General features: G+C 50.4%; 2 protein-coding genes across 15 annotated transcripts in view; one reads left to right on the top strand and one right to left on the bottom strand.

The window, feature by feature from the left end:
• Window positions 1-2,662: 2,662 nt before the first annotated feature.
• The window catches only part of ZNF740 (zinc finger protein 740), a 39,444-nt gene continuing 15,265 nt past the window's right edge, over window positions 2,663-26,841 (top strand). For 2 of the 14 annotated variants that reach the window (XR_003680347.2, XR_003680343.2), the window contains exons 1-7: window positions 2,663-2,792; window positions 3,640-3,956; window positions 6,165-6,314; window positions 6,678-6,767; window positions 7,372-7,495; window positions 7,803-7,921; window positions 8,890-9,651. Coding sequence is in view for 9 of the 14 variants with exons in the window: in XM_028491330.2 (XP_028347131.1) it covers window positions 4,148-4,156; window positions 6,165-6,314; window positions 6,678-6,767; window positions 7,372-7,495; window positions 7,803-7,921; window positions 8,468-8,605 (630 nt within the window). In the remaining 5 variants the exon portion in view is untranslated. The other 12 variants (XR_008617701.1, XM_055085626.1, XR_003680351.2 and 9 more) reach the window with 11 other exon arrangements.
• Window positions 12,725-21,887, bottom strand: ITGB7 (integrin subunit beta 7). Its single transcript, XM_007125776.3, has 14 exons — window positions 21,684-21,887; window positions 19,626-19,827; window positions 19,366-19,536; window positions 18,205-18,446; window positions 17,460-17,618; window positions 17,053-17,148; window positions 16,809-16,898; window positions 15,637-15,789; window positions 15,159-15,352; window positions 14,586-14,809; window positions 14,118-14,337; window positions 13,776-13,984; window positions 13,288-13,448; window positions 12,725-13,009 (listed from the first exon to the last, which is right to left on the bottom strand). The coding sequence occupies exons 1-14, from the start codon at window positions 21,882-21,884 to the stop codon at window positions 12,929-12,931; spliced, it is 2,403 nt and encodes an 800-aa protein (XP_007125838.1). The 5' UTR covers window positions 21,885-21,887; the 3' UTR covers window positions 12,725-12,928.

Genomic DNA, 26,841 nt, shown 5'->3' with positions numbered 1-26,841 from the left:
CGGACGCGCAGGCGCAGCGGCCATGGCTCACGGACCCAGCCGCTCCGCGGCATGTGGGATCTTCCCGGACCGGGGCACGAACCCGTGTCCCCTGCATCGGCAGGCAGACTCCCAACCACTGTGCCACCAGGGAAGCCCCAAAGTCCTGTTTTAATAAGAATTTAACCTAAAGTAAAAACTGTGTCTCTGCAATATTAAGTCTTCCTATTCACGGACATGGTAATACTCTCCATCTAATCAAGCCTTTTGGGAATTCTCTGGCAGTCCAGTGGTTAGGACTCAGTGCTTTCACTGCCTTGGCCCAGGTTCGATCCCCGGTCGGGGAACTAAGATCCTGCAAGCCGCGTGGTGCAACCAAAAATAATAATCAGCCCTTTTTTTCTTCCACTAAAATAATCTGATCTTCTTAATGCATAATTTGCAATTTCCTGTTAAATTTATGTCTATAATGTAACATTTTTATTGTGAATGAGACCTTTCTATGACATTTTTATGGTTGATTATTGTTCTCATATCTTATTTATATAATTTTTGTTTGTTAATCGTGTATCTAGAGATGCTGCTGAACTCACTGGTTTTAGTATTCTGTCAATTGATTCTCTTTGTGGATGATATATCATGTGAAAATAATGAGTATAAAAATATGAAAATAATAATGACTTTTGAGTGGCCAGTAGCTTTCATAGAATATTAGTTTTGATTGTAAACATTCTTGTCTTGTTCCTATTTTCATAGGAATGTTTCAAATATTTTCCCATAAAGCATAACTTTCACTCTAAAAAAAGTTCAAAGATAAATGAAAAACTAAGAGAAAATATTTTAAAAGCATATGACAAATGAAAAGTTAATATAACATAGAGATTACTACCAATCAATACGAAATAGATAAATGATATTTTTTTCCTTAACAGGCAAAAGATGTGAACAGGCAGTTTACGAAAACAAATAAAATGGTCAAAAAGCAACAAGAGATGCTCAACTTCACTATTAACGACATGCAACTTAAAATAATGAAATTACTATTTTTCACCTATCAAGTTGGCAACTGTACAAAAATTCATAGCATCCAGTATTGCCAAGGTTGTAGGAAATGGGGACATTCACACATGGCTCTGAGTGTGTAAATTGTTACAAACTTTTGAAATTCAATTTCACAGAATCTATTAAAATTTAAAATGCACATATCCTACCTACGAATCTATCTAGAAAAACAAAAAGATAACTATATAAGGATGTTCATTACAGCATGGTTTATAAGACAAAAAAGCTAGAAGTAACCTAAATGTTCATCAGGATGGGTCTAGACAAAATAGTTGGAATACTATGCAACAATTTTTAAAATGTGAAATGACTTAGAAAATGTCTAAAATACACTGTGTGGTCCATTGTAGGTGCTCAAAAATACGTTTTGGATGAAATAACAAATTTATGAACATAGAAAAAAGCCTGGATGTATATACACCAAACTGGTAAAAATGACTACCTTCTGGAGCATGGAATAGTAAATGGCAAAATATTTTTTCCCTTTTAATTCTTTTGTGCCGTGATTTAGCATGAGCTAATTTTTTTAATTAAAGATTTATTTCTGATGATCTCGCTCCATTTTATCTGTTCTATGATGATCTTAAGAGCACAAGGATTTGTTGTCAATTACTCAAAAAATGGAGCGCTCAGGGAAATGAAATCTGTGTACAAAAAGTGGCTGGTAATTCTTGTCTTCTTTCACAAATATTTTTTTTTCTTTTGGCATCTCCGTTAAGTCTCCTAAACTCACAATCTGACACACCTAAACAGAATCGACATTTCCTTCCAGTGCACTAAATGCATAGCCCATCTTTAGCAGAACCCCTCCCTAAAGCTGGGAATAGAATTTAAAGAAAGGCTCGAGTTTTCCTAATGTAGCCGGTCCCACGGGCCACCCTGCATCGCTAAGTCTCCAAAGAGATTACATTCTCCTACTGAGGGGAGTCCTATGGCTCTTCCCAGGCGAGGAGGCCAATGTTAGATTGTGGACGGTCTGTAATAAAGGCGGAAGCGATAAAAGGAAATCAGAGGCTTCGGGGTGCGCAGACCATGCGAGGGCATCCGTTCTCAGATTGGAGTCGAGTGTACTTGGCAGGAGCATGCAAAAATAGTTAACTCCCCTTCCAGCTGACGCGGCGGCCCTCAGAATCTGCAGATCTGGGCCTGATGGAAAGGTTGGGTAAAGATGACCTCGACCGAATTACGTGAAAAAGCCTGGTACGAAGTATTCTGGCTTTATTTGGGGCTCCAGGCTCAGAAGCGACAGGGAGAACATCTGGGAGGAAGGGAGAGCGATGGCGCTTCTTCAAGGAGTCCTATCCAGCTCACCTAGCAAAACCGCTCAACGAACACTCAGAGTACCAACATTTCAGGGCCCTCGTTCCTTCCCTGAATCAAGATGGCCGCCGGGACGCGCCCCCACCACGGCGCAAGCGCCATACCTCCGGTCCTCCCTCTTCCCGTCCTTCCGCGCGCCGGCACCGCCCACTCGCCAGCTGCACTCCCTTGGTGAGCCCTCAGCCTCACCCCCTTTCTGTCTGCCCCCGCCCGTCCAGGGTCGCGAGCCCGGAAGTGGATAATGCTGCTCAGGGGGGAGAGGACGAGGGGGGAAGGGGAAGTGCTTCCGGGGAAACGGGTCCCGGGTTGGTGTTTGTAAACTTGCCTCGGTTCCGGCGGGGGCAGCGGTGGCCACGGGGTTGGCACGGCGTGGTGCGGCCTGGAGGAGGGGCCGCGCGGCGTGGGAGACAGCAGGAGGCCGCGCCTGGCAGGTAGGAGCACGCCCCAGGGAGCGCAGCGTCGTCTGGGCAGAAGGCAGCGCTTCAGCAGTTCGCAGGCCGTGGGGCGCCGCGCGGGAAGGGGGAGGGGAGGGGAGGAGGGGCGCGTGGCGAAGGGAGGGCGCTCCCGGGGAGGGGTAGGGGCCGCGCGCACACCACCGTCCGGCCGCGTCACCGGCTGGGCTGAGGGGGCTTGCTCGGAAGGGACGCGGGCGCGAGCACGCACCTTGCGCGCTACTCGGCTCTCTCCGGGTGCGTGCGGCGGGCGCAGCGGCTGGCTGGCTGGCTCGCTGGCTGGCTGGCTGGCGCGAGGGAGGGAAGATGGGAGGGAATGCACAGAGCTGGGCTTCGCCTCCCTGCCTTCCACCTCCGCAGCGAGTTTACGTACCTTCGGGCTGACTTGGAGAATGCGCACGTGTGGGCCGGCCTGGGAGCGTACTGCCGGTTCGGTTTCTGCCTGCTGCCCTGGCGCCCAGCGATAGCCCCTGAGCTTTTCTCTACCCCACTTCTGGTCGCCTTAATAGAATGCGAGCTTCGCGGGCCGGCCCAGTGGACACAAAAGCCCCAGAGAACCTCCGCCCCCTTCTTCCAGTTCTAAGATGGTAAATCCAAGCAGTTGGCCTGCTGCAGTTCCTCCACCAGAGGCCCCAGTTACTTTTGCTCCTGTTGGCTGCCCGGAGACCAGTTTCAACTCATGACCTAGAAAGAAAACTCTGCTTGACTGATGTCTTCTTTTGGAGTTGCACAGAGAACGCCTGGCAAAAAAAGAGTTGACCTCACTGCAGGTTGTATGGCCTGAGGATGTTGCACCTAACAGCCCCATCTCCTTTTCTGGTTTCAGGTTTCTGAAACAGATCGTGAACTTCATCCAGAGAATTCAGCTGGAAAACCAAGACTGGAAGACTCTTTTTCTTCAGACAGTAGGCAGGAGCCAGGCAGAGACCAGGGATTCTTGGAACATCTTTCTTCCTTTTGGAGGACACTAAGTTCTGTTTGAAGACAAAGGCAGTTCAGTATGGCAGCAGGACTGAAGGGACACGAAGGAGTTGTTACAGTGATTTGGTGACAGTTCTTCAAACAACAGTGTCTTAAGGAAAGGTGGATCGAGAAACTCCTGAACTTTTGGGTTGCATTAAGTGAGAAATCAGCATGGCTCAGGTAAAAAGCTCTCGAGTCCTCCTCCTTCAAGATCACTGGGAAGCGTGTTTGCAATTTCACTCTTGAATGCTGCCTTAGTCAACATATTGACCAACCCAGTGAGCGAAGCTCTGTATTAAGCACCAGGGGGAGATCTAGAGGAAGGAAAGGAGACAGGCCACAGCCCCTGCCTTCAGGGAGCTTCCAGTCAAATGAAGGAGGTAGGCTATACTGCATCATAGGCCCTGATGGGACATTTGCAAAGCAACATGTACTCACTTTACACTTGGTACATTAACTGCTGAGGGGCATGAGGGAGTGAACAGTCTGGTGAATGCTTCATTTGTTTTTTTCAACAGGAATTTAGTGAGCTCCTGTTACATGCAAGGCATTGTATTGGGAATACAAAGATGAATAAAATTGTCCCTGTCCCCAGCAAGCTTCCAGGCTAGTTGGGTTGGGGCCAGGGGAGATGAAGAGACACTCTATTGTTTATCTTTATATTCACAGCACCTTGCCTAGTGGCTGGCTAGTAGTAGAGACATAGTGAATCTGTTGATTGAAGGAATGTGCAGTAATGGAGGTATATACACTGAAGAAGAAGGAATGATCCTTCTGCTTGGATGAAAAAAGTTGAAGCTGGAAGGATGCATAGGATTTTGCTAGATGAACAAGCAGAACAGGGCATTCAGACAAGGAGAACTGCATGGGCAGAGGCTTAGAGACATGGAAGGATGGTGATGATGTTAGGAGTACTGCAGGTAGTTAGCTAGCTAAGGAGGAAAGGATTTAAGTGGGGCATGGTTAGAGGAATATGGTAGATAGTGATAGATGGGAATGTTAGGGTAAGGGAGTTGTTTCCTGGAGAAACAAGCAGAGTGTGACTGAAGGGCCTTTTATGCCTTGCTGAGGAATTAGTCTTTATTCTGTAAGGAATGGGAACTCTCTGAAGAATGTTAAGCAGCAGAGTGACGTCACATCAGTGTATTTGGAAGGTAATTGTCATTGCGGGGATACAGGATGGATTGGAGAGACAGGATGACTTGATAGGTTATTGTAGTTATCTGGGTAGAAAAGCTATATGCAGGCAACCCCAGAGCTGCTCCCAGCTTCCTTCCAGGGACCCTCCCCTACCAGTCTCACCAGGATGGCAGCCTGATTACAGTATAATTGGCTTTCTTCCAGCTGCATGCATAGCTTCCTCCTTTCCATGCAGAGTAGGAGCCCTTCAGTTTCTTCTTCCTTTGTTTGCAGCCCACTTCACAGCATCGTTTTCACTCTTGCTTAAGTCATTTTTATTTTTTTTATTTTATTTTTATTTATTTATTTATTTATTTATTTATTTTGCGGTACGTGGGCCTCTCACTGTTGTGGCCTTTCCCGTTGCAGAGCACAGGCTCTGGATGCACAGGCTCAGCGGCCATGGCTCACGGGCCCAGCTGTTCCGCGGCATGCGGGATCTTCCCAGACCGGGGAATGAACCCGTGTCCTCTGCATCGGCAGGCGGACTCTCAACCACTGCACCACTAGGGAAGCCCGCTTAAGTCATTTTTAAACTGCATGTATAGCAGGCAATGTGAAAAAATATGGATATGCACACATATAAATGGTGGGCCGGGGGGGGAGAGAAGTTGTATATTCAACTCCAAAATCCTTCCAAGTGTTTTAATTTTTATATCTGTTGTAATTGGCAACATCTAGGGAATTTAAAATCTAAAGGGAGAAATGAATCTAACTTTACTGATAAACATGTTTGTAGGACCCGATAGAATGTACATTTGGCACCAGTGAGGTCTGCCAATCATAAGTGGGCTCTGTGAAGCTGACTGTCATCAAGAGAGGAAGAAGGAAGTTCCCCTAGAAATCTCGCGTGTCAGTGGGTCAACAGGAGAGACCCTCATGCCCACACACAAGGCTTAGAAATACTTCAAAGTAATACATAGACACACGCTTTACCCAGCACAGTGCTAATGACAGAAGTGTCCGTGACATTTGATTATTCACTTGGTCTGTATCTAAATGCTGACAGATGACAAAGTGAGCAGTTCCTGGTGAGATGAGTTAGGGAGGACTCTTGAAGGAAGCAGGGTTTTGTGGTGAGGAGGGACGCTCCCTAGAGAGAAACAGCATGTTAGTAGCTGGGTGTGAAAGGTACTTCTATAGAAGTTGGCAGTCTGTTTTTGCCCTGCCCTGCCAGGTGACCTGACACCTCATCTCCTTTCAACTTAGGCAAGTCTCCTGGCTTGTGAAGGCCTAGCAGGTGTGAGTTTGGTTCCCACTGCAGCCAGCAAGAAGATGATGCTGAGCCAGATTGCCAGCAAGCAGGCCGAGAATGGAGAGCGGGCAGGTAGCCCTGATATGCTGAGGTGCTCGAGTCAGGTACAGCACTTGAGTCCATTGCGGCACCTGGGGGTCGGGTGGCCCGAGCTCTCTGCCAGAGGATGCCCAGCTTTGATTCCTTAGTGCTTCTATTTAGGGAAGTGGGAAAGGGGATCCAGCTGGGGAATGAATGAATGTGGGTATTTTAGAGGATACAGAAAAGGGTACAGAAAAGGAAGATCTTTTCTGTACAACAGCTCCTTAAAACCAGGGTGCTTGGAGAGGAAGTGAATGCGTACTTTCTCTAAACCTTTGGGGCAGGTGATTTACTCTCATTTATAAGTTGTCTCAAAGCAGCTTTTTGGCCTCCTGTCTTAACGTTCTGAGATGGACTATGAATTTAGATTTGATTTGTATTCAAAGAGCCACCGAAAAGACAGCGAGAAGTCCCGGAGCCGCAAAGACGATGACAGCTTGGCTGAGGCATCTCATTCAAAAAAGACTGTTAAAAAGGCAGGTAATGGGGAATTCCCAGCGGTCCAGTGGTTAGGGCTGGGCGCTTTCACTGCCGAAGGCAGTCCCTGGTCAGAGACTTAAGATCCCACAAGCCATGCAGCACAGGCAAAAAAAAAAAAAAGAAAAAGGCAGGTAATGGGGTAACCCCCAAACTGGACCAGTTTAGCAACTGTCCAGAATAGGGCAGTCCTCCTCTTTCTTCCCTCTCTGGCCCAACCCGGAGCTCTCCCTAGATGTTTTGCTCCCTCATAGCCAGTGAGTGTGTCACCCTGATTCCATCCAGAGACCACGTTGGTAATTGATCTCTGCCCTCCCTGAAACATCCTTGGTAAGGGAAGGAGGGTCAGGGGAGCATGAAATTCTGTGGCAAAGGGGCAGGCAGACTCCTCCTCAGGTCAATTCAGAGTGTTGGGTTTGACAAGGCAGATAGCTTGCCCACCCTACCTCCTTCCTTAGAAGGTCTTTTAACTCTAAGGAAAATGGGAGATGACAGCATCAGAGAGGTTACTTTGTCCAGCAGTTGGAAATAGACCCAGAGCAGAATGGGGGCAAGAAGGGGGCGGAGGGATAGCCTCATGACATACCTGACTCTTGCCCCCAGGTGGTGGTAGTGGAACAAAATGGTTCTTTTCAAGTAAAGATTCCCAAAAATTTTGTTTGTGAACACTGCTTTGGAGCCTTTAGGAGCAGTTACCACCTCAAGAGGCACATCCTTATTCATACTGGTAAGTCTCTTGCTCACATTCAAAGGGGGAGAATAGTCCATAGTTTGTATTATATTTGTGTGTAGCTCTTGTTGGGTTTATTTTAAGGAGTGAGTATTAGAAATACTTACTAATAGAGAAAGAAGGTAAGTGAATGAGGCAGAGAGATTGTATGTATCTAGTGTCACTGAGACCAGCAGCTTTGGGGACCCTTCCCCATTAGGTGTCTGCACATTACTAAAAGTTAAAGATTTCTGGGAAAATACCTGGAATGAGGTCTCTGCCATGTATACCTCCTGATGTTCGCTTCTCTCTCCACCTGGGCCAGGTGAGAAGCCATTTGAGTGTGACATTTGTGATATGCGCTTCATCCAGAAGTACCACCTGGAGCGTCACAAGCGTGTACACAGTGGGGAAAAGCCTTACCAGTGTGAACGGTGTCATCAGGTAAGCTCACGTGTCATCCATTCACGCCCACACACAAACTTTCTTCCCTAAGAACCAGGGCTTGCCGCCATTCCTCCCTGCCTGACAAGGGGCCCCCTAGCATTCCTGGCCATGATCAGGGTGATGTATATCTCTCTGGCCTTATGCAGCTGATCATGGGTAGGGGCCATTAGAATAATTGTAATAATAATAATAGCGTTTCTTGGGTACTTACTCTGTGCTAGGCACTGTGAGAGCATATTTGACATTACTTTGTTTAACCTTCACATTAACTCTGTGAGGAAGCTGTGTTGTCCTGATTTCACCCATGGGGAAATTGAGATTTAGAGAGGTTGAGTTTCCCAAGGACACAGCAGATCCGGGACAAGAGACAAACTGAATCGAACTTCAGAGCAGGTGCACTTTGGAGGAAGAGATAAAATCTCTGCCCTGGGAGGTCAATATCTGATCTGTAGAGAATGTAAGAGCCAGGACCAAAATAAGACAAGAACAAGAGATGAGAAACGATAACAACTAACACTTCCTGGATGCTTTGCTGGGTCTCAGGCTTTGCTCCGTGCTCTTAGGTTGAATCTGCAAAACACTAGAATGAAAGCGCCAGGAGGGAGAGACCTTGTCGCTCTGGTTCTCCACTCTGTCCTCAGCCCCAAGAACTGTACCTGCCTTGAGATAGATACTCAATAAATGTGTGATAAATGAAGCAGCCACTCTGTGAGTAGGTACCTTTAGCCCCATTTTACAGATGAGTGTACAGATTCAGGGCTGTTAGGTAACTTGCCCAAGGTCACACGGCTACTAAGCACTAGGCCTGAATTGAGACTTCAGAGCTTGCGTTCTTAACCACTGTTCACTCATACCGTCTGTGTATGTGCCAAGGGGGTGTAGAATGGGATGAGTGCCTCTCCCATGTGGGGAAGGCAGCTCTAGCCAATCTCCTCTCAGGCACTTAACCCTCCCTTTCTTCTCAGTGTTTTTCTCGGACAGATCGATTACTCAGACACAAACGGATGTGCCAAGGGTGCCAGTCCAAGACTTCCGACGGGCAGTTTTCTCTATAGGCGCAAGGGGCCCCGGGTGGTGGGAGTGATCAGAAGATTCTACCGAAGAGCGCACCCCTCTGGTCTGATGGTCCCACCACCACCCCGTCTGTACCTGTCCCCCTCCTGGAGGAGTGGACCCAGGAGACCAGAAGAGTGCGTCGGGGACAGCGGGCCCCAGAGCTTCAGCTCTGTAAATAATCTGAGACTATGAGTATCTCGGGGAAGTTCCTTCAGCATTCCTGGGTAGGGAAGCTAGTCCCTGGACCCTTGTCTGAGGTCATAGGTGGGGACTAAAGGTACAGGACCAAGACTGAAGTGTGGCTCCCACAACCTTGGACTCCAGCTGGCAGCTGAATTGGAAAAGATCGGGGAGAGGGATTTGTTTGGTCTGTTCTTGTTTTTGTTTATCCAAAAACAATTTCAGCAGGTGCACTGTGGAAACAGGTAATATGGAGGTATAGAGTCCTGGTCAAAGTAGGGACTGTGGCTGGTCCGGCTCTCCCCCCAAATTGAGTTTTTAGTTGCAGTTGATCCTCAATGTTCCACAGCCCTGTACCTCATCTCCTGTTTGAAGGAGAATAGGATCAGGGATGGCAGCTGAGCTTACTTTGGTCTCCTTATACACTGTAGGGACAAAAGGAAGAACAGTGACAGGAGCAGACAAGGGCTGGATCCAAGAAGAGTGGACAGGTACCTCTCATTTCCTTCGGGGAAGAGCAAGAGTTGTGGCCATGGCTGTTGTAATGGCCCATGCCACACTGGTACCTAATGGGGTCAGCTCAAGTGCCTTCTGGAGGAAACTTGGGTGAGAGTGGCCCGTGAAGCCCCTTTCCTTTCTCTCTTTGGGCAGTTGGTCTTGGAGATAGTTTTTGGTTTTTGGCTACCTCGCTGATATTGACTCCTAAGCCAGACAGATGTTGAGCAGGAAGTCATGGATGTCAAAGTGGGTTCTCTCTCCTTGTGCCCTCTTAGGAGCAACCCAAGACTAGCCCCAAGTTGGGTAATGGCTGTTGAAGAAATGAAAGGAATTTGGTGTCCCCTGACATGACTGTTGAGCAGTGTGAGCTCTTCTCCCTGCCCAAGTCCTATCACTGTATTCAGGTAGAGGAGATAGGGGTCTGGCCTTCAGTCCCAAAGAATAAGGTCTTGGCTTCCTTCTTGATGGCCGTCCCTACCCAACCACGAACTGCGGGGGGTGGGGATGCTGCGGAGAAAAAACTGAGGAGGAAACCTAACATAGGTTTTACTCTTAACTGTACTCTTTGCTCCTCTCTGCTCCGACCCCACCACCCTGTCCACCCCCCAAAAAGCGATCAGGGGTGTGTGTGGGGGGGTGTGTGTGTGGTATGTGAGTGAGTGTTTTTGTGTGCTTGGAGATGGCATATTATTGAGCCAAACCCTTCTCTAGCCCTCAGCTCAGGGGAGGATGAGCATAAAACAGCCTCTCCTGACCACCTCCCCCCGCCCCCCCCCCCCAACAAATCTGAAGGGTGCTTGCGGTCCCAAGAGAAGCTGAAGAACTCAACGTAGGGGACTGGAGGGCTTTGTTTTGGAGGGGTTTTTTAAGATTGATTCAACAGACTGGTGGTTAGGATGTTTCTAACCCAAACCAGGGCTTGTGAATATGAATTTTCTAAAGTGAAATAAAAACCCTCTTTCTTCCTGCTAAGGAAAGGATCCTTATGGGAGGTTCTGGGGTTTGGTTGACTCCCAGGTTGTGGCCTGCCCTGACCTGTGGGGAGGAGGGGTAAGTAATTATGGAAGAATCATGGAGACTTGACTTGGTGAACCTGACTAAGCTGTCAGTGGGGATTTGAAATGGCAATCTCCAGGAAGTGATTTCACTTCCCAGAAAACTGTAGGCAGTAGCAGCAGCAGACTCCTGGCTGTTAACCTGTTCTGGAGGAAATGGCGGGGTGGAGGTCTCCATACCTCTGAGGTGTGAGGATTTCAGGGAAAAAGAAAGGAGGCGTGGCGCCCTTTAGATCTTCCCTGACAGCATCTGAGATCCTGTGGGGGAGACGCTGGGGAATGTGTTTGCTACCTGTGCTCTTCTAGTTCTGTGCTGGCACTCCCATTGAATGTGGTCCAGAAACTAGACCGCGAGTCCTTGGACCTGCCCTTGGTCCCTGCAAGTAGGGCATCTTTCTGCATGTGAGCCAGCCCCCTCCCTGTTAGAGGGCTCTGCTGGGGGCTGGGATTTGTCTAGGATACATTTAGAAAATTGTGTCCTTCCAAACGCACTTTTGAAAGTGGGAGGCTTTGCTTCCTGTCACCTGCGGCTAATCTGTTTATGGTTGGGGTGAGTTGGGGTATGTGTGGAGAGAATCACACGAGTGATCTGTGCCCCTGAGTGTGCGAATGTGTGTTTGGGTCCAGATGTGCCCTGGCCCTCTGCAGACTTTGGCTTCCTGCCTGGGTGGGCGGGAGAGAGAGAACTTCTAAGCGAATGTGCAAAGAGCCATACCAGAACCACCCCTGCCGAGGACTGGGTGAGGGGAAACACAGGAGCAGGTGGTTAGCTCAGTTGTCCAGGTGCTGATGTTCTGGGGCCATGGATGTGTGAGGAGAGAGGAGCTGAGAGGCCAAAGGAGTGATTTAGCGCCCAGGGAGCCCAGGAGTCCCACTTACACCCCAGGGAAATCACAGACCAAGACCGCTGCAAAGGCTCCTGGGCCCAATGTTCCACCCCACTGCTGGGTGGGGTCTAGCACTGGAAAGCCGCCTCAGGTGTGTCTGGAGTGAAGGGAGAGGGAGGTAGGGCCGGCTCTCAGAGACCAGGACATGGGATTCAGGGACCTGGGAAAGAGTAGCGCCAGTTCCTAGGTGGGCTCCTGTACCAGGTCCCACCAGCCCTGCCCTTCCCAGCACCCCAAGTCTTTTCCGTCCACCCCCCCAATAGCCTCTTGTCATCACTTAGCTACTGATTGTGCCCCCGTGGCTTGACATTGGAGGGTTAAATGAGGTGTGGAGTCCGCCACAACTTTTAACCTTCTCCCCAGATGTTCTTTGCCTCTATGTGGCCCTGGGGCTTTTATCTTAATCCCTCCTACCCTACCTTTCCTCTCCATCCTCTTTTTTTTTTTTTTTAATATATTTATTTTACTATTGGGGGAGGGGAATATGAAATGAACAAGATCACTTTTAAATGGTAGTTTTTATAAAATGTTATAAACTTGTATCTTTTTACCATTAAAGTGCAGTGTATGTTCCTTCGTGATATATTTAGGATATTTAAATAAAAAGAAAATGGGGCTTTTGTACATACTATGTCCTCCTTGGGAGAATATCCTTGGGAGAAGCTTTTTCACTGGGGCCAAAGTAGTTTTCTTTTTTTCCACCAAGGGTAACCAACCACCCCACAACTTCCAGCACCCTGTAAGCTCCCCTTTGCAGAGAGCAACAAGTAGAATAAATACAGGATATCGGTTCAGAATAAGGAAAAAAAAAAAAACATGCACAGCAGGACAGCATGAGGCCAGACACCAGCAAAGGCAGTGTCTCTCCAAGCGTGTCTGTAGGCCTCCTACGTCAGCATTACTTGAGGATTCACTAGCCCACCCAGCCCACTGTGGCCGCTCCCCAGGCCACCCATACTGTGCAGTCTGTTCTGCACTTTAAGTTTGGGGACCTCTCCTTGCCCTCAGGCGGCAGGAGGAGGAATGCACAAGAGCTTTCCTGAGGCCCAGGCTCTACAACCTGCTCTGGCCTTGGGGTTAAAGCAAACTGACAGGTGTGCTCTGAGGTAAGACTCTTTATTGTATACATGGGGGGGTAGCCCCCACTTCTGAGGTAGGGAAGCAAGGTTGCCGCAGAAGGTAGTCCTCTCGGGTGTCACTCTAAGAATGAAGTATGGGTGACCACTCAGCAGTAGATTAGCCCCCTACCAAGCTGCTGACTGAGAGACCACATGCCCCAATTCCCTCCGTCCCAGAGAAGAGCCCTGCAGTGAGTGTCCCTCCCCACTTCAGAGAGGGGCGCTTTCTGCCTCTTGAAAGCAGGGGTTGACAGTGGTCGTGATGGCGCTCTTGTAGAGAGGATTGTTGTCCTGGGGAAAGAAGTTGGAAATGAGGAGGAAAAGTCCCAGGACTCCGATTTTATCTAGTCCTAAGAGGCCAGCCTAGAACTGGAGCAGGAGGACCCCAAGAGCTGATGGAAATTAGCAGAGGAACCATAGTAAGCCCACAGAGGAGGGCTAGGCCAGCGGGGAGGCGGCTAAGTAGAACGAGTCAGGGTGGAGGGTGAGGCGGTGAAGCAGAAAGCAAAGCCCACCTAACCAGGGGAAGCAAGGAAAACCTCACCCAGTGGGGTAGGGGGCAGCCTCACCTGCTTCCACTTGAGCTGCTGCTGCTCCTTTTCAAAACGACTGTATTCTCGGCGGTCATAGATTTCCACTGAGAGCCGGTAAGCCAGGACCAATCCCAGTCCCACTACCACGATGCCCCCCACACAGCCCAGCACGATGATTTGGGTGTGGTCTGACCCCTCTATGGGAAAGAAACAAGAGACTTCTGGGGGCCAGGGCCTACGAATTGACCACCAGTTTACCCACAGTGTGTCCAGCCTCATCCAGCCTCCCCAGGCCTGCCTGTCATTGAAAACAGGGAACCTCCACAGGGTCCAAGGCGATCCCAGTGCTCAGGGCCTTAGCCTTGTCCGTTTGGTCCAGCACCTGCACTTTTGCCTGGATTCATTAGCTCTGCTTCAGCCCCCAGCCTGATTTCCCATTGTCTTTACCTCCAGAGTTCTGAGGCCCTACCCATTAAACTTCCAGGGCCCCATCTGGCATGTCCACAGCATCCCTGCCCACTTACTTTCCAGGGGTCTCACTCTCAGCATGACCCTGCCTCCGGCTTCATCCTCTGCCAGGAAGAAGAAGAGCTGGTTGTCGTGGGTCCTCTCTTTGCACCAGCCATCATCCAGGATAGGGGTCAAAGCCAGAGTCACGTTGGCATGGGCACATGCCAGGCTGCAATTCATGGCCAGAGGACCAGTCCCAAAGGCGCCACACTCTGCGCAGTCCCTGTCCAGCAGGTACCAGTAAGTTACCAGCTGGACAGATGTCACCCAAACCACATGCAGAAAGAGCAGGTGGTTGGGAGGGGCTCAACGAGCCCTGTGCCCCTGTTCCCAAGGCACAAGGCCTGAGGGCTCACCTGTGTCTCTCGCATGGTGTCTTGCAGCCTGAGCACTGATCACATAGGGCACCGTAATAGCCGTCCAAGCACTGGCAGCGGTTGCAGTTGCAGTATCCATGCCCATTGCACAGCCCTCCCTCGGGACTGACACAGTTGTCTGTGTCCCCGCTGCATTCGCATGCTCTGCCCGTGCGATTGGCATGACAGTGACACACTCCACATTGGCAGCGGCCAAAGCCTGAGGCAGAGCCACACGCAGGGTGACAATCATACTCCCCACAGGCGTTGGACACCACATGCCACCACAGGCTGCCTAGAGCTGACCTGTTCCTGTGCATCCAGTTCCCTCTCAAGGGTGCTGGATACCCTCCAACTCCTACACCAGAATCTTTGATTCCTCCCTTTAGTGCAGAGAAGTTCCCAGAGCCTAAACACCCTTGGGGAAGCCACTCTGACCCCGTCCTTCTCCCCAAAGTCTCCAGGTACCTCCACAGAGGATTCCCTCATGTCGCTCACAGCTGGCATCATCACATTCGCACAGACGTCCAGAGCTATGTCCGCTGCAGGTGCAGCGTCCACACTGGCACCATCCCCTCCCACTGCACAGGGGCCCTGTGCCATTGGGGGCTCGGCACCCAGATTCCAGATCCAGGGAGGACAGCTCAGCCTCAGAGCACTCACAGAGTCGACCCAGGTGGCCAGGGACACAGCTGGGAGGGGAAGGCAGGGGAGGGAAAGGGGAGTCATAGATTTTGACCATGCCTTGACCTGCCTTTCCCAGAATCCTCTAAACCCTAGATCTCAAGATAGTTGGAGAGCCACCAGCGGCTGACAGGAGGCCAGAATATAATGGAGCACCAAGGAGTATAGAGGGGGTGGGGGGAGTCCTGGTGGAGGGGAGGGTTTGGCATTTCTGAGAAGCTTCAGGAGGTGAAAATCAGGGTGGAGTCTTGGGATGTCTACGAAAAAGATGTCTAGAGACGCCAGTGGGAGGAGGGAAGGCAAGGGAGGAGGAATACAGGGGAGCCATATAGGTGAAGGGAAGCAGCAGGCCCTCACCTGCACACCCCGCATTGTAGGTGCCCCTGGCCGTCACTGCAGTGAGGAGCCTGGAGCTGGGTGTCACTGCAGTTACAGTCACACAGTGTTTGCAACTCCACAGTCAGCTCCTCTGAGAAGCCACGGGCTCGGAACCTCAGCAGATGGGGCTCTGGGAGGCAGTGGGTAGCTTGGAGAGTAACCAAAAAATTCACCTGAGGACGGGGCAGGCGGAAATCAAACTAAGATCATGTGCACTCCTGTATGTGCACGGGCACACACCAAACACACTGGTCATCCTACTTCCTAGTAAACGAAGGGATAGGGTCGTGCTAACACCCATCTCCTAGAAACACTTGAGGAGGCTGCTCGTTAAAGCTCCTCAGAAAGGATGGGTGGAAGGCTACCCCATGCTTTTTGCTTTGCTTCCTGGGCCTGTCCTCCATCTCTCCCTGCCTGCTCAATTTCCCACTCCCACCCCCACACCCTTCCTTCTCACTGTCTGGTTGATTCGGACGTGGTTGCACTGGCCCCTGTCACCAGCCTCATCCTGTCTCTTCTCAGGACCCCCACACTGAGAATCGTAAGAGATGTGGACCCCAGGAGGGAGTAGAGAGCGTTCATGTTCAAGGGTCACAGTGGATGATAGGCTCTGTGGAAAGGGAGAAAGAGAGAGTAACCATGTGAAGGCAGGACTCCAGCTCTACCTCATGCCCTCTCCAGCTGTTCCAAATCCTGCCAGAAGCCTGCCCTCAGCCCACCTGGGGACTCCTTCCATTCTGCCCAGTCAGGAGGAGTTTCTGCAGGAAGGACCTGTGATAACCTTGAGTGAGAACACAGAATCCAGAGGCTTCTAAAACAGCATTTCAGTGCAGCTGCAGCGAAGGCCTGCGGGGGGTCAGGGACTGGCCAGCACTGTAAACGTGCAGTGGCTATGTTTTTCAAACCCCAGATCAGGACGCATAACCGGTGTGCATACAAGATCTAAAGGGCAGATTCTTTCAATTGAGTTTGTCCTGGGAAATTTGATACCGTCTCAGATTTTCTTGCCATGGGTTTAGAACATGGTCCCTGTAGAATGCTGCAGTCTAGTTGCAGAGATAAGACCTAAACCCAAGAAACATAAATTTTTATGGTTCCTTCTACCTGTAAAATTCTGTGGTTCCTGTGAAGAATATCTCCAAATTATTTATAAGCTTAGTGAAGGCAGTATCCAGATGTCACATGCTTTATATACAGACTGACTGGGGGACAAGTGCCAGCCATTCCATCTGTTATCTCTGTGACCTTGGGCAAGTCACTTAGCCTCCCTGTGTCTGTATCCCCATCGATAAAATTGGAACACTAGTTTCCAGGCAGGGGTTTTAGTGGGATAAATGAGACGGCAAACAGTGTGTGTACTCAGGACAGTGCTTGGCATGAAATAAAAGCTCAATCTTGCCCAGAGCAGGGCTCCATGCTCTGCACAAATCAGGCACTTAAGACTTATGAATGCAAGACTGACTGAGTGAATGAGCTATTAATGACAGCCACATGCAAACTGTAGGTAGGAGCTGTGGAGTGTTACACAAAAAGTGGTCGTCCCCTTTTAGTTCTGCCACCGCACCTGAGGGTCCCTTTCCATCTTTCCCCAGTGCCCACCCTCCCCCTCCCCCCACGCTGGCCCCTCACATTATAAGCATCCATGATGAGCTGTACCACATTGCTGGAGTCCTCACTCAGCTCCCCCACTGCGGACTTGGGAATCAGCTTACTCAGCTCCTGCGACGTGAGGAGTTGAGGGAAATGGTGGGTCACAGCTCTAGGGAAATAAGCTGGGGTCTGGAAGGAGGGCATATGGGGGAAGGAGAATGGGCCTGTGAGGGAAGTGAGAAAGGCTGGGAGTGGGAGGGTTTGGCATTCAGACAACTCTCACCTGGTAGACAGGCAGTGTGGCACCGGTGACAGCAAAGATGGGCTGGATGTTTGCCGCAGAGAGGGCCTGGGCTACCTGACCCACGGAGGGGTAGTCCTGGAGCAGGGAGTCAGGACAAGGTGAGCGCCCCAAGTCCCCCTCACAACACGCAAGGTGCCCTCAACCCAGGAAATCCAGGGTTCCACCAGCTAGAAGAGCCCTGGAGGCTTGGCAAGAAGGAGGGAAGGGCCAAGGAGTGGAGTGACTTGGGTTTGTCTGAGCAGTGGGGGGACACGGAGAGGAGGAACTTCCGGGGAAGATGGCAGGGTGGTCATCACCCCTAAGGACAGTGAGGCTGGAGGGTGGGTTCCTGGGAGGAGAGGATGTGTGGCTCTGATGGAGCGGGGCAGGTGAGGGTGGCGACTCACAAACTCTGGGCTGCGACTGTAGAGGCCATTGCTGTCCAAGTGGCAGTGCCCGTCGCTGGGCATGAAAATGCCACCCAACTTGCCATCCCCAGCTGTGTGGAATGTGTCATCTGAAGTGAACACCAGTAGCCGGGACACATTTCTCCAGCCAATCTGCTCCTGGGGTGGGGTGGGGGATAGGCTGTGCACTTGGGCGTGGATGGCCCTTGAGCCAACCCCGCCTGCTCTAGGAGCAAGGATTTGGCCAGCCTTGTTCTGGTCAGTTTGTCCAGCCCCCTGTCTCCAGCTCCCTGCTTCTCCCCCGCCCCTCAAACAGGGTTGCTGCTAGTGGAGGCCTTCTTGTGAATTAGAAAAACACGCCTCGGGACTTCCCTGGCGGTCCAGTGGTTAAGACTTCGCCTTCCAATGCAGGGGGGTGCAGGTTCCATCCCTGGTTGGGGAGCTAAGATTCCCACATTCCTCGCGGGCAAAAAAACCAAAACATAAAAGAGGAAGCAGTATTGTAACAAATTCAATAAAGACTTTAAAAATGGTCCACATCAAAAAAAAAAAAAAAAAAAGGAAAACACGCCTCTTCCTCAAGACATTTTACTCCAATCCACCAGCAAATTGTCAAAATAGATATGCAAACTACAGGGACTATAATACAAAGACCACCCCCTAGAATTGTGAACTGCATAACCATAGGTGGCCATCTTGGCCCCAAGCAGCCCTTCAGACTCAGGGCCCCTCCCCGCCCCCTCACCTGGCACAGGGCAGCCTGCAGAATGGCATCAAAGCCACCTTCAGGCGAGTCCAGGTTGCCGGACACGCTCTGGCGTCCCACCTCCCGTTCGAAGGCCTTAGCATCCCCGGTGAGGGGTAGCACATGGTGAAAGCTGAAGGGCGGCTGGCAGCGCTCCAGCCGGGTGGGGCAGGGGTGGCGAAGCTTGGAGGGCACTGTGCTCACGAAGGGCAGCACCATTTTGTCCACGAAGGAACCAAAGCCTGGGAGGAGGGGTCATGAAGGCAGTGCCAGAAGTCACTGGACAGCAGCAGGATGCAGGGCGGGGGTGGCCACTGCTGAGGACTCAGGAGGGGAGTCCCTGGGAAGTGGGGGGTGGGGGGGGACAGTCATAGCGGAGGTGATGGGAGAGGGTGCTCCTAGACGGCGGGGACCCAGGACCCAGCAGGGGCAAAGGGGTAAGAGCACAGGTTCAGGGAAGTGGAGGATGGAGATGAGGAGGGCACAGCAGTGGGCAGGCAGGGGGTTGGTTAAGGCTGGGGAAGAATGGACGGGTGTGCGGTATAGCAGCAGCATAAGATGAAGGAGGGGATCTTGAACAGGGGAGGGACGAGTGCAGAATGTACAGCAGGGATGATGGCGTTTAGACCTTGTCCAGGAGACACGGGCCTGAGAAGTGGCATCAGGGCAGTGTCCAGGTGGGTGTGTCTAGGGCACTGTCTGACCCTGGGAGCTGTCTGAACACAGTCTCTCCAAACTCAAGGCCTCAGTTACCCTTCCAGTAAAATGAGGGGTCCTACTGGACAGTCTCTCAAACCCCCTGTAGCTCTGACCTAGAAGATAGATGTCTTTGGGGAGAGATGTTAGGAACCCGTGGCCTGGCCAGGTCCGTTAAAAACCGGGAGAAGGCACAGTGAATATTCTGCCCCTTCATTTCTATGCCCCACATAACCGGCTGGCAAAAAAAAACTCAGGGCAGCTACTCACCTGAGTCTCCCTGCTCTTTCCTTGAGGGCATACTTTCACTTAAGTAAACCCTTGCTTTACTTTCTTGAAAAAAACAAAAAAACGGGAGAGGGCAGGTGGGGCCCTTGTGTGCCCTAGACATTGGCCGAAGCTAGGGTGGCGGTTGGTTAGAGGCAGAGGGCCGGCAGGTGCGGGACAGGGCTCCGCTGGGCTCACCAATGCGCACGGAGTGGGTGACTTCCTGCAACCTCACCAGCAGCGCGTGCCCAAGCTGGCGCACGCGCTCCAGGTCGTCCTTCATGGAGTAGCTCAGGTCCATAAGGTAGTACAGGTCCACAGGGTATCCCTCGGCTCGAAGGAAGCGGACCTGGAGCTGCTGGGGCTCTCCTGGGGGTGGAGGTAGTGGGGAGGTCGGTGGGGCGGGGTGGAATCCCAGCCCAGCCCCGGGCCCAGCGGCCCACCACCCCCTAACTCACCCGGCCGCAGCGTGACCCGGACCCGCTGCGGTGCCAGCTGGGTGGCCCCCTCGCCGCGGGTGCCCTGGCTGAGCGGCTCGTCCTGCAGCACCTCCTGCCGGCCGCGGGGCTCCTCCAGCTCCCCCGGGGGACAGCCCCGGGCCAGCAGCTCCTCTCGCAGGGCGCAGCGCCGCACCTCTGCCTCTCCGGACGCCGTGAAGTTCTGCGTCGCAAGGGGAGGCGCGTCGGGACCCTAGTCCCCTGGACCCCTCAGCCCTGCTCCCAGAACCACCCTGGCATCCCGGCCACTTCCAAGCCCTCCCCTGTCAGGCAACTCGTGGGCCCCCCTGATTCCCTCCCCTCCCTTCCTTCCCCAGCTACCCTTGAACGCCGTCCTTTCTTCCTTGTCAGAGTCCACTTCCTACAGCACCGCCCCTTCTCCTACCCTTATCTGGATGCCCCCTTTCCCCAGACACCCTACCTCTCCACTCCCCCAGTGCCACAGACTTCTTGTTGAGATCTCAGGGACCTCACTGCCATTAAAAAAGGAGGAGCCTGACCTCCTAGTCCAACCTCCCCTGAATGCTCAGGCCAAAATGGGAAGGGGGTCAGACTAAGACTCACAGTCCCTGGGAAGGGGAAGGATAGGGACAGGAGAGAACCCCCCCTCCCCCTCAATGTGTCTGGTACCCCTGGCACTGGCTGGGAAGCCACAGGGGAAGGAAATGGTTAGAGTGGCTTCTCAGCTGACCCGGGTGCCAGCCTCTGGTCGGGGGATTGGAGGAGACAGACATATACCCAGCTGTCCCAAGAGTCCCTGCCTGGCACCTCTGGCCTCTGCCTCCCACTGACTCTGAGTCTTCCCCTTCCTGGCCTCCCAGATTCACTATGTGCCTTTCCCCTGGATGCACTCAGTTTTGTGGCTCTGCCTCCTAGTGAGTGTGCCCTCATTTCTTATCTAACTCTCCGTCTTCCTGTGAGAGAGACAGTTCTTCCCCACCCTCCAGTTCAGGCGCCCTTCATGCTCTGCTACACCATGAGCCCTGTCTCTTTAAGGCATAAACAAAAGAACAGCCTGGGACTTCCCTGGTGGTGGTCAAGACTCCCTGCTTCCAATGGAGGCGGGTGGCGCTGGTTTGATACCTGGTCGGGGAGCTAAGATCCCACATGCCATGCTGCATGGCATGGCCAAAAATAAATAAGTTAATTAAAATTTCCCAAAAAATTTTAAAAAAACAAAGAACAGTCTTGTTTGACCAGCCAGGGAGACACCCTCTCCCCAGCATCCTTCTTGTTACTTAGGTAGCTCAGGCCTTTCCCCCAAAGCCCACAGGTTTCCAGCTCCTTCCTTTCTACCCTCCCAGTCACAGGCTGCTACATACCTAGGAACATGCCCCACCCCCAACACAGATCCAGAGACCCAACCACATACTTTCTGCAGTGGACTGACCCCCAACATGATGATATTTGGAGATGGGGCCTTTGAGAAGAAATTAGGGTTAGATGAGGTCATGAGGGTAGAACCCTCATGATGGGATTAGATCCCTATAAGAAGAGACACCAGGGAGCTTGTCCGCAGCCCATCTGCAAGCCAGGAAGAGAGTTCTCACCAGGAACTGAATCAGCTACCACCTTGATCTTGGATTTCACATCCTCCAGAACTGTGAGAAATAAATTTCTGTTGCTTAAGCCCCCTAGTCTATGGTATTTTGCTATGACAGCCCAAGCTGACAAATACACTTTCTCACATGTACACCCACAAAAGATCCCTCTCCCTATACACAAGCATGAGTTCCAGCAGGAACATGCTTCCTCCAAATTTATGGTCACAAGTCTTCTCCACATATACCCAAATACACAGATACAGACATAAACATACATGCGCAGGAACCTTGAGTGCATGTGTATGCACACACACATACACACACGTACAATCACAGGAGTCCTATGTGCACAAACTCAGTCACACACAGAACTACAGAGTGCACCCAGAAAGTCACGTACCCACACAATCACACTCGTATATCCAGGCTGTACACACACATACACTTGGTTCAAAGGCCACAGGCCCATCTTTACCAGTTGCTTGCACCATGCACAGCTCGGGTGTGAGAGGATGCACTTTTGACAGGAGGGAGCTGGCTTGCAGGACCCTGGTAGGGACAGCCCAGGATCCCCCCATTCGGTGGTCTCCTGTGGGGATGAGATCTTGGTGTCCAGTTCACTTTCACCTCTGCTCAGGGCCAGCAGGAAAACAAGGACCATTGACAAAGCCACCATGGTCTGTAATAGGATATAAAGGGGGACATGTGGGTCCTCAGCGAGGGGCCTCAAGCTCTCAGCCCTCTAAACTTAGCCTGTGGTTGTCCCTCTCAAAACTCTACCCCAACTCTTTATGTCTCCCCATAGTTTCACTTCCCCCTGTGGATTCAGCAGTTTCTTCAAAATGGCAGGAAGGGGCAGATCCCAGGCTAGGGTAGGAGCCTTGGAAAAGACCCAACCCTCCTGCGTGCAGACTTCATGAGGCCAGACTGAGCAAAATAGCCTAACTAATAAGAGTCTGGAGAGTGGACCTGGAGGCACTAAGGTCTGCACACAGGTCTATTCACCAAGATTCCAAGCTATAGTGGAAAGAGAACCAAACAGGAAACGGACCAGGTCTGGTCCTGCCTCAGTCACTCACTGGCTGGTGTCAAGTCAGATTTTGTCTCTGAGCCTTAGTTTGCACAACCGTAAAGTAAGGGAGTTGAAAAAATAATCTGACAGCCCTTCTAGCTTTCATAACCTTGGATTCTAAAGGAAGAGGGTCAGGGGCTCTAAATAAGGGGGAAAAGTCAGGGATTAGGAATGAGAGGAAATAAAGCTGGAGCAGATGAGGGAGTGTGTGAAAGAGGCAGGGAAAGTCAGCTGTAATTGACTGACATGGTAGCAAGAGGAATAAAGATTAGACCATAAGAAGAACTGTCTAAAGGTCTGGGATAATGGAGGAAGGAAGGCCAGGTTTGATAAAAATTTCTCTTTCCTGTACATTGCACAAAGGGGATCTAGATTAAAAATTTGAATAGTCAATTTATTACCATGCTTCAAAAATCAAAAAGTTAAATCCCAATGGCCGTTTTTATAGAAATGGAAAAGCTGATCCTAAAATTCACATGGAATTGCATGAATAGCCAAAACAATCTTGAAAAAGAACAAAGTTGGAGGGCTCACACTTCTCACTTTCAAAACTTACTACAAAGCCGCAGTAATCAAAACTGTGGTATTGGCATAAGGATAGGCAAATAGATCAATGGAATAGAATTGAGAGTTCAGAAATAAATCCATCCCTTATGGTCAGCTGATTTTCAAGAAAGATGCCAAACCATTCAATACAGAAAGAATAGTCCTCAACAAATGGTACTGGGATGACTGGATATCCACATGTAAAAGAATGAAGTTGGACTCCTACCTCACAACATATACAAAAATTAACTGAAAATGGACCAAAGACCTAAGTATAAGTTCTTAAAACTATGAAACTCTTAGAAGAAAATATAGGGATAAATCATCATGATTTTGGACTTGACAATGGATTCTTAGCTGTGACATCAAAAGCACAAGCAACGAAGGAAAAAATAGATAAATTGGACTCCATCAAAATTTAAAACTTTTATGTATTAAAGGACACTATCAAGAGAGTGATAAGGGGGGCTTCCCTGGTGGCGCAGTGGTTGCGCGTCCGCCTGCCGATGCAGGGGAACCAGGTTCGCGCCCCGGTCTGGGAGGATCCCGCATGCCGCGGAGCGGCTGGGCCCGTGAGCCATGGCCGCTGAGCCTGCGCGTCCGGAGCCTGTGCTGCGCAACGGGAGAGGCCACAACAGTGAGAGGCCCGCGTACCGCAAAAAAAAAAAAAAAAAAAAAAAAGAGAGAGAGTGATAAGACAGGCCACAGGATGGGAGAAAATATTTGCAAATCACGTATCTGTTAAGTATGCAGAACATATTAAAGAACTCTAACAACAACAAAGAGAAAAACAACCCAGTTTTAAAATGTGCAAAGGACTTCGATGTTTCTTTAAAGAAGATAGACAAGTGACTAACAACAGATAAAAAGATGCTCAACACGATTAGTCGTCAGGGGAATGCAAATCAAAACCACCAGATAACACTTCACACCGACTAGAATGGCTGTAGTCAAAAAAAAACAAAAAAAAAAAATAGAAAATACGTGTTGATGAGGATGTGGAGAAAATGGAGCCTTCAAACATTGCTGGTGGGAATGTAAAACGGTACAACTGTGGAAGACAGTTTGGTGATTCTTTAAGAAGTTAAAATACAGAAATCACCCTAGCACTTGACAATTCCACCCCTAAGGATATCCCTAAAAGAATTGAAGACGGGTGTTTAAACAAACACAAACTTGTGCAATACTGTTCATTGCAGTACCATTCACGGTAGCTAAAAGGTAGAAACAACCCAAATGCCCATCACCTGATGAATGGATGAATAAAATGTGGTATATCCATACAATGAAATATTATTTGGCCATAAAAAGCAATGAAGTACTGATACATGCTACAACGTTGATGAACCTTGAAAACATTATGTTAAATGAACAAAGCCAGTCATGAACAACCACATATTGTACAACTCCATTGATATGAAATAGCCCGCCTAGACAACTCCATAGAGACAGAAAGTAGCTTAGTGGTTGCCAGGGGTTGGGGAGGAGGGGAGGATGGGGGGAGTGACTGCTTAATGGGTAGTTTCCTTTTGGAGTGAAGAAAAAGCTCTGGAACTAGATAGCGGTTACGTTTCGCAACACTGTGAATGTACTTAATACCCCTGAATTGTACAATTAAAATGGTTAAAATTATAAATTTGATGTGTATTTTACCACAATTTAAAAAACCAAAAAGTTAACATGATAGAAATCTCCCACTCCTATCCCCCATCCACCCGTTTCCACACTTAACTTCAAATAAATAACCATCTTTTATTATTATCTTTTGTTGCCTATAATCTTTCTAGAGACTTTTAGTGTATATACAAACTAACATGAACACGTATATACTCTTCAAATGATAGAATCCAACAGTAGAATTCAACAAATGCTAGAATACTTTACACCCAGTTTTGCATCTTACTCGGTCAGACTAGTTTTCTTGGAGTTCCTGCCACCCAAGAAAATAAAGAACTCCCTTGTTCATTTCTACAACTATATAGATTTCCATTGCATGGATATGTCATGTTGTATTTAGTCTCTTGTAATGGGAATTTATGTTGTTTCTAATTGTTCACTATTACAAACAACACTGCAGTGAAAATTCATGGATTTATCATTTCACATGTGTGCATGTTGTAGGATAAACCCCTGGAAGAGGATTTGTAGGGTTAATAAATAGGTATCATTTGTAATACTGTTGAGTAGTGCCAACATAACTGACATGACCTCCTGAAGGGCTGTGCCGGTTCACATCCCCATCAACACTGTATTTGAAAGGCCAGCTAACTCCTTGTCGGGAAGCATCTGCATCCTTCTCAGCCTGGGCCGAGAGACTCAGTACCAGATGATCTGCACGGGGTGTGGCAAAGGGGTGTGGTGCCAAGTTGCTGACCGCCCCTGTCCTGCTCCCCACCACCTGTGACCTCAGGCATAGTAGATACATATTTAACAGAGCCTCCACCCTCCTGTGAGAGGCTAGCCCAGGGCTCAGCCTCAGCGTAACCTCAGCCTCATTGGCTCTGCACGCCTGTGGTCGGCGAGGCTGGGGATGCTGCAGCACAGAGCCCAGTTTTGACTCATCTCTCACAGGTGGGGCTCCGGGCCACACTGTCCCCCAGGATAGGACACTCCCAGAGGGCTCAAAGGAGTCACTCATCTCCCCTAAAGGGGACCCTTGGACTCCCCTCCCCAACCCCCTTCTCCCCTCCTCAGGATACATGACCTGCCACCTGCTTCTCTTAATCTGTCTCTCCCTTTCTCTGTCTCCCCTTCCTAGTCAGAAATCTGATTCCATCTCACAGCTACTTTTCTCTTCTCCACTTCTTCACAGTTCTTTGTTTTACTTCCTTTCCCACTCTGATCCTAACCGTAGAATGGCAAAATCTTCTATTTCAACCCCCTCTTTTTGCAGATGGAAACCTGAATCCCAGAGTGGTGAGTGACTTGCCCAAGGTCCCCCAGCGAACTACAGCAGAGCAGGGACTGACACAGGCCAGGCCTCTTGCTTTGTTTGCTGCTTTCCTCCCCTCCAACCCGGGCACCATCTTCATGGAAAGTTGTACCTTCTCCCCACCAGCCCCAATGGGCTCTATCTGATCCCCTTTCTCTTTCCTTCTGTATCTTTGCTTCTCTCCCTCTGGGGTTGTCCATTTTCCTGGACTTAATTCTGACTCCAATACATACCCCACTGCCCCCTGAGCAGCTGAGAAAGAGAGCATCTCCCCAACCCATCCAGATCTCCCAAGTCAAGAGGAACCCTCTGCTGCCCACTCAGAGTCACAAGGAGGGGACAACTGAGCCGCTGAGTCACAGTCTTCCAGGAGTGTGGGATCTGTGGCCAAGGTACCAACCGGGAGGAGGCCTGAGCCTAGCACAAGGCATCAGGCAGCAGGGATGGCAGCTGGGGAGTAATATTGGGAGAACCTTACCTCGTCATAATCCGTAACACATAGCCGGCAAGCAAATGATAGCACTCATGCATCCCCTACCTCCTTTTTCTCTCTCCAGTCCCACTCTTGGGAAACCAACACAAGAGGGTTGGGTGGGGGGGAGGGAGGGCTTGTGAGACTGGAGGAGGGAACAGGAACAGGAGATCTTGGGAATGCAGAGAGGTCTTCAGAGCCTTTCTCGAGACTCAGCTGAACCCTGGGTGTCTTCAGGTCAGAGCCCTCTTCCCAGGAGGTTAGGACCAGGTGGGGCCTGGGCGGGTAGGAGAGGAGGCAGGAGAGCTGCTGCCCTGGTACTCACAGGTGCGTGCGGAGCAGCCCTTCCTCCCTCCGGTGGTAGCAGAGCCTTTGTGTACTGATCTGGGAGGCTGCAGAGGAGGAAGTGACACACCCCAGGGTGGGGGAGACTTGGGGCTGGTGGGGGTGACTGACCTAGGAGAAGGTGGAGCAGATGAGGATGAAATTGGGCCAAGGGAGTTGATGATAACAGGGATCTGGAAAAGGAAGCAAGGAAGCTCATCTGTTGAGCACCTGTTATGTACTGGGTGTATCGTAATGTTACAATTCATTCTCACAGCAGCAACCTC

The sequence above is a fragment of the Physeter macrocephalus genome, chromosome 6, assembly GCF_002837175.3.
Source record: "Physeter macrocephalus isolate SW-GA chromosome 6, ASM283717v5, whole genome shotgun sequence".
In the NCBI taxonomy this organism is placed as follows: domain Eukaryota; kingdom Metazoa; phylum Chordata; class Mammalia; order Artiodactyla; family Physeteridae; genus Physeter; species Physeter macrocephalus.
This window is presented reverse-complemented; position numbering and strand designations above follow the sequence as displayed.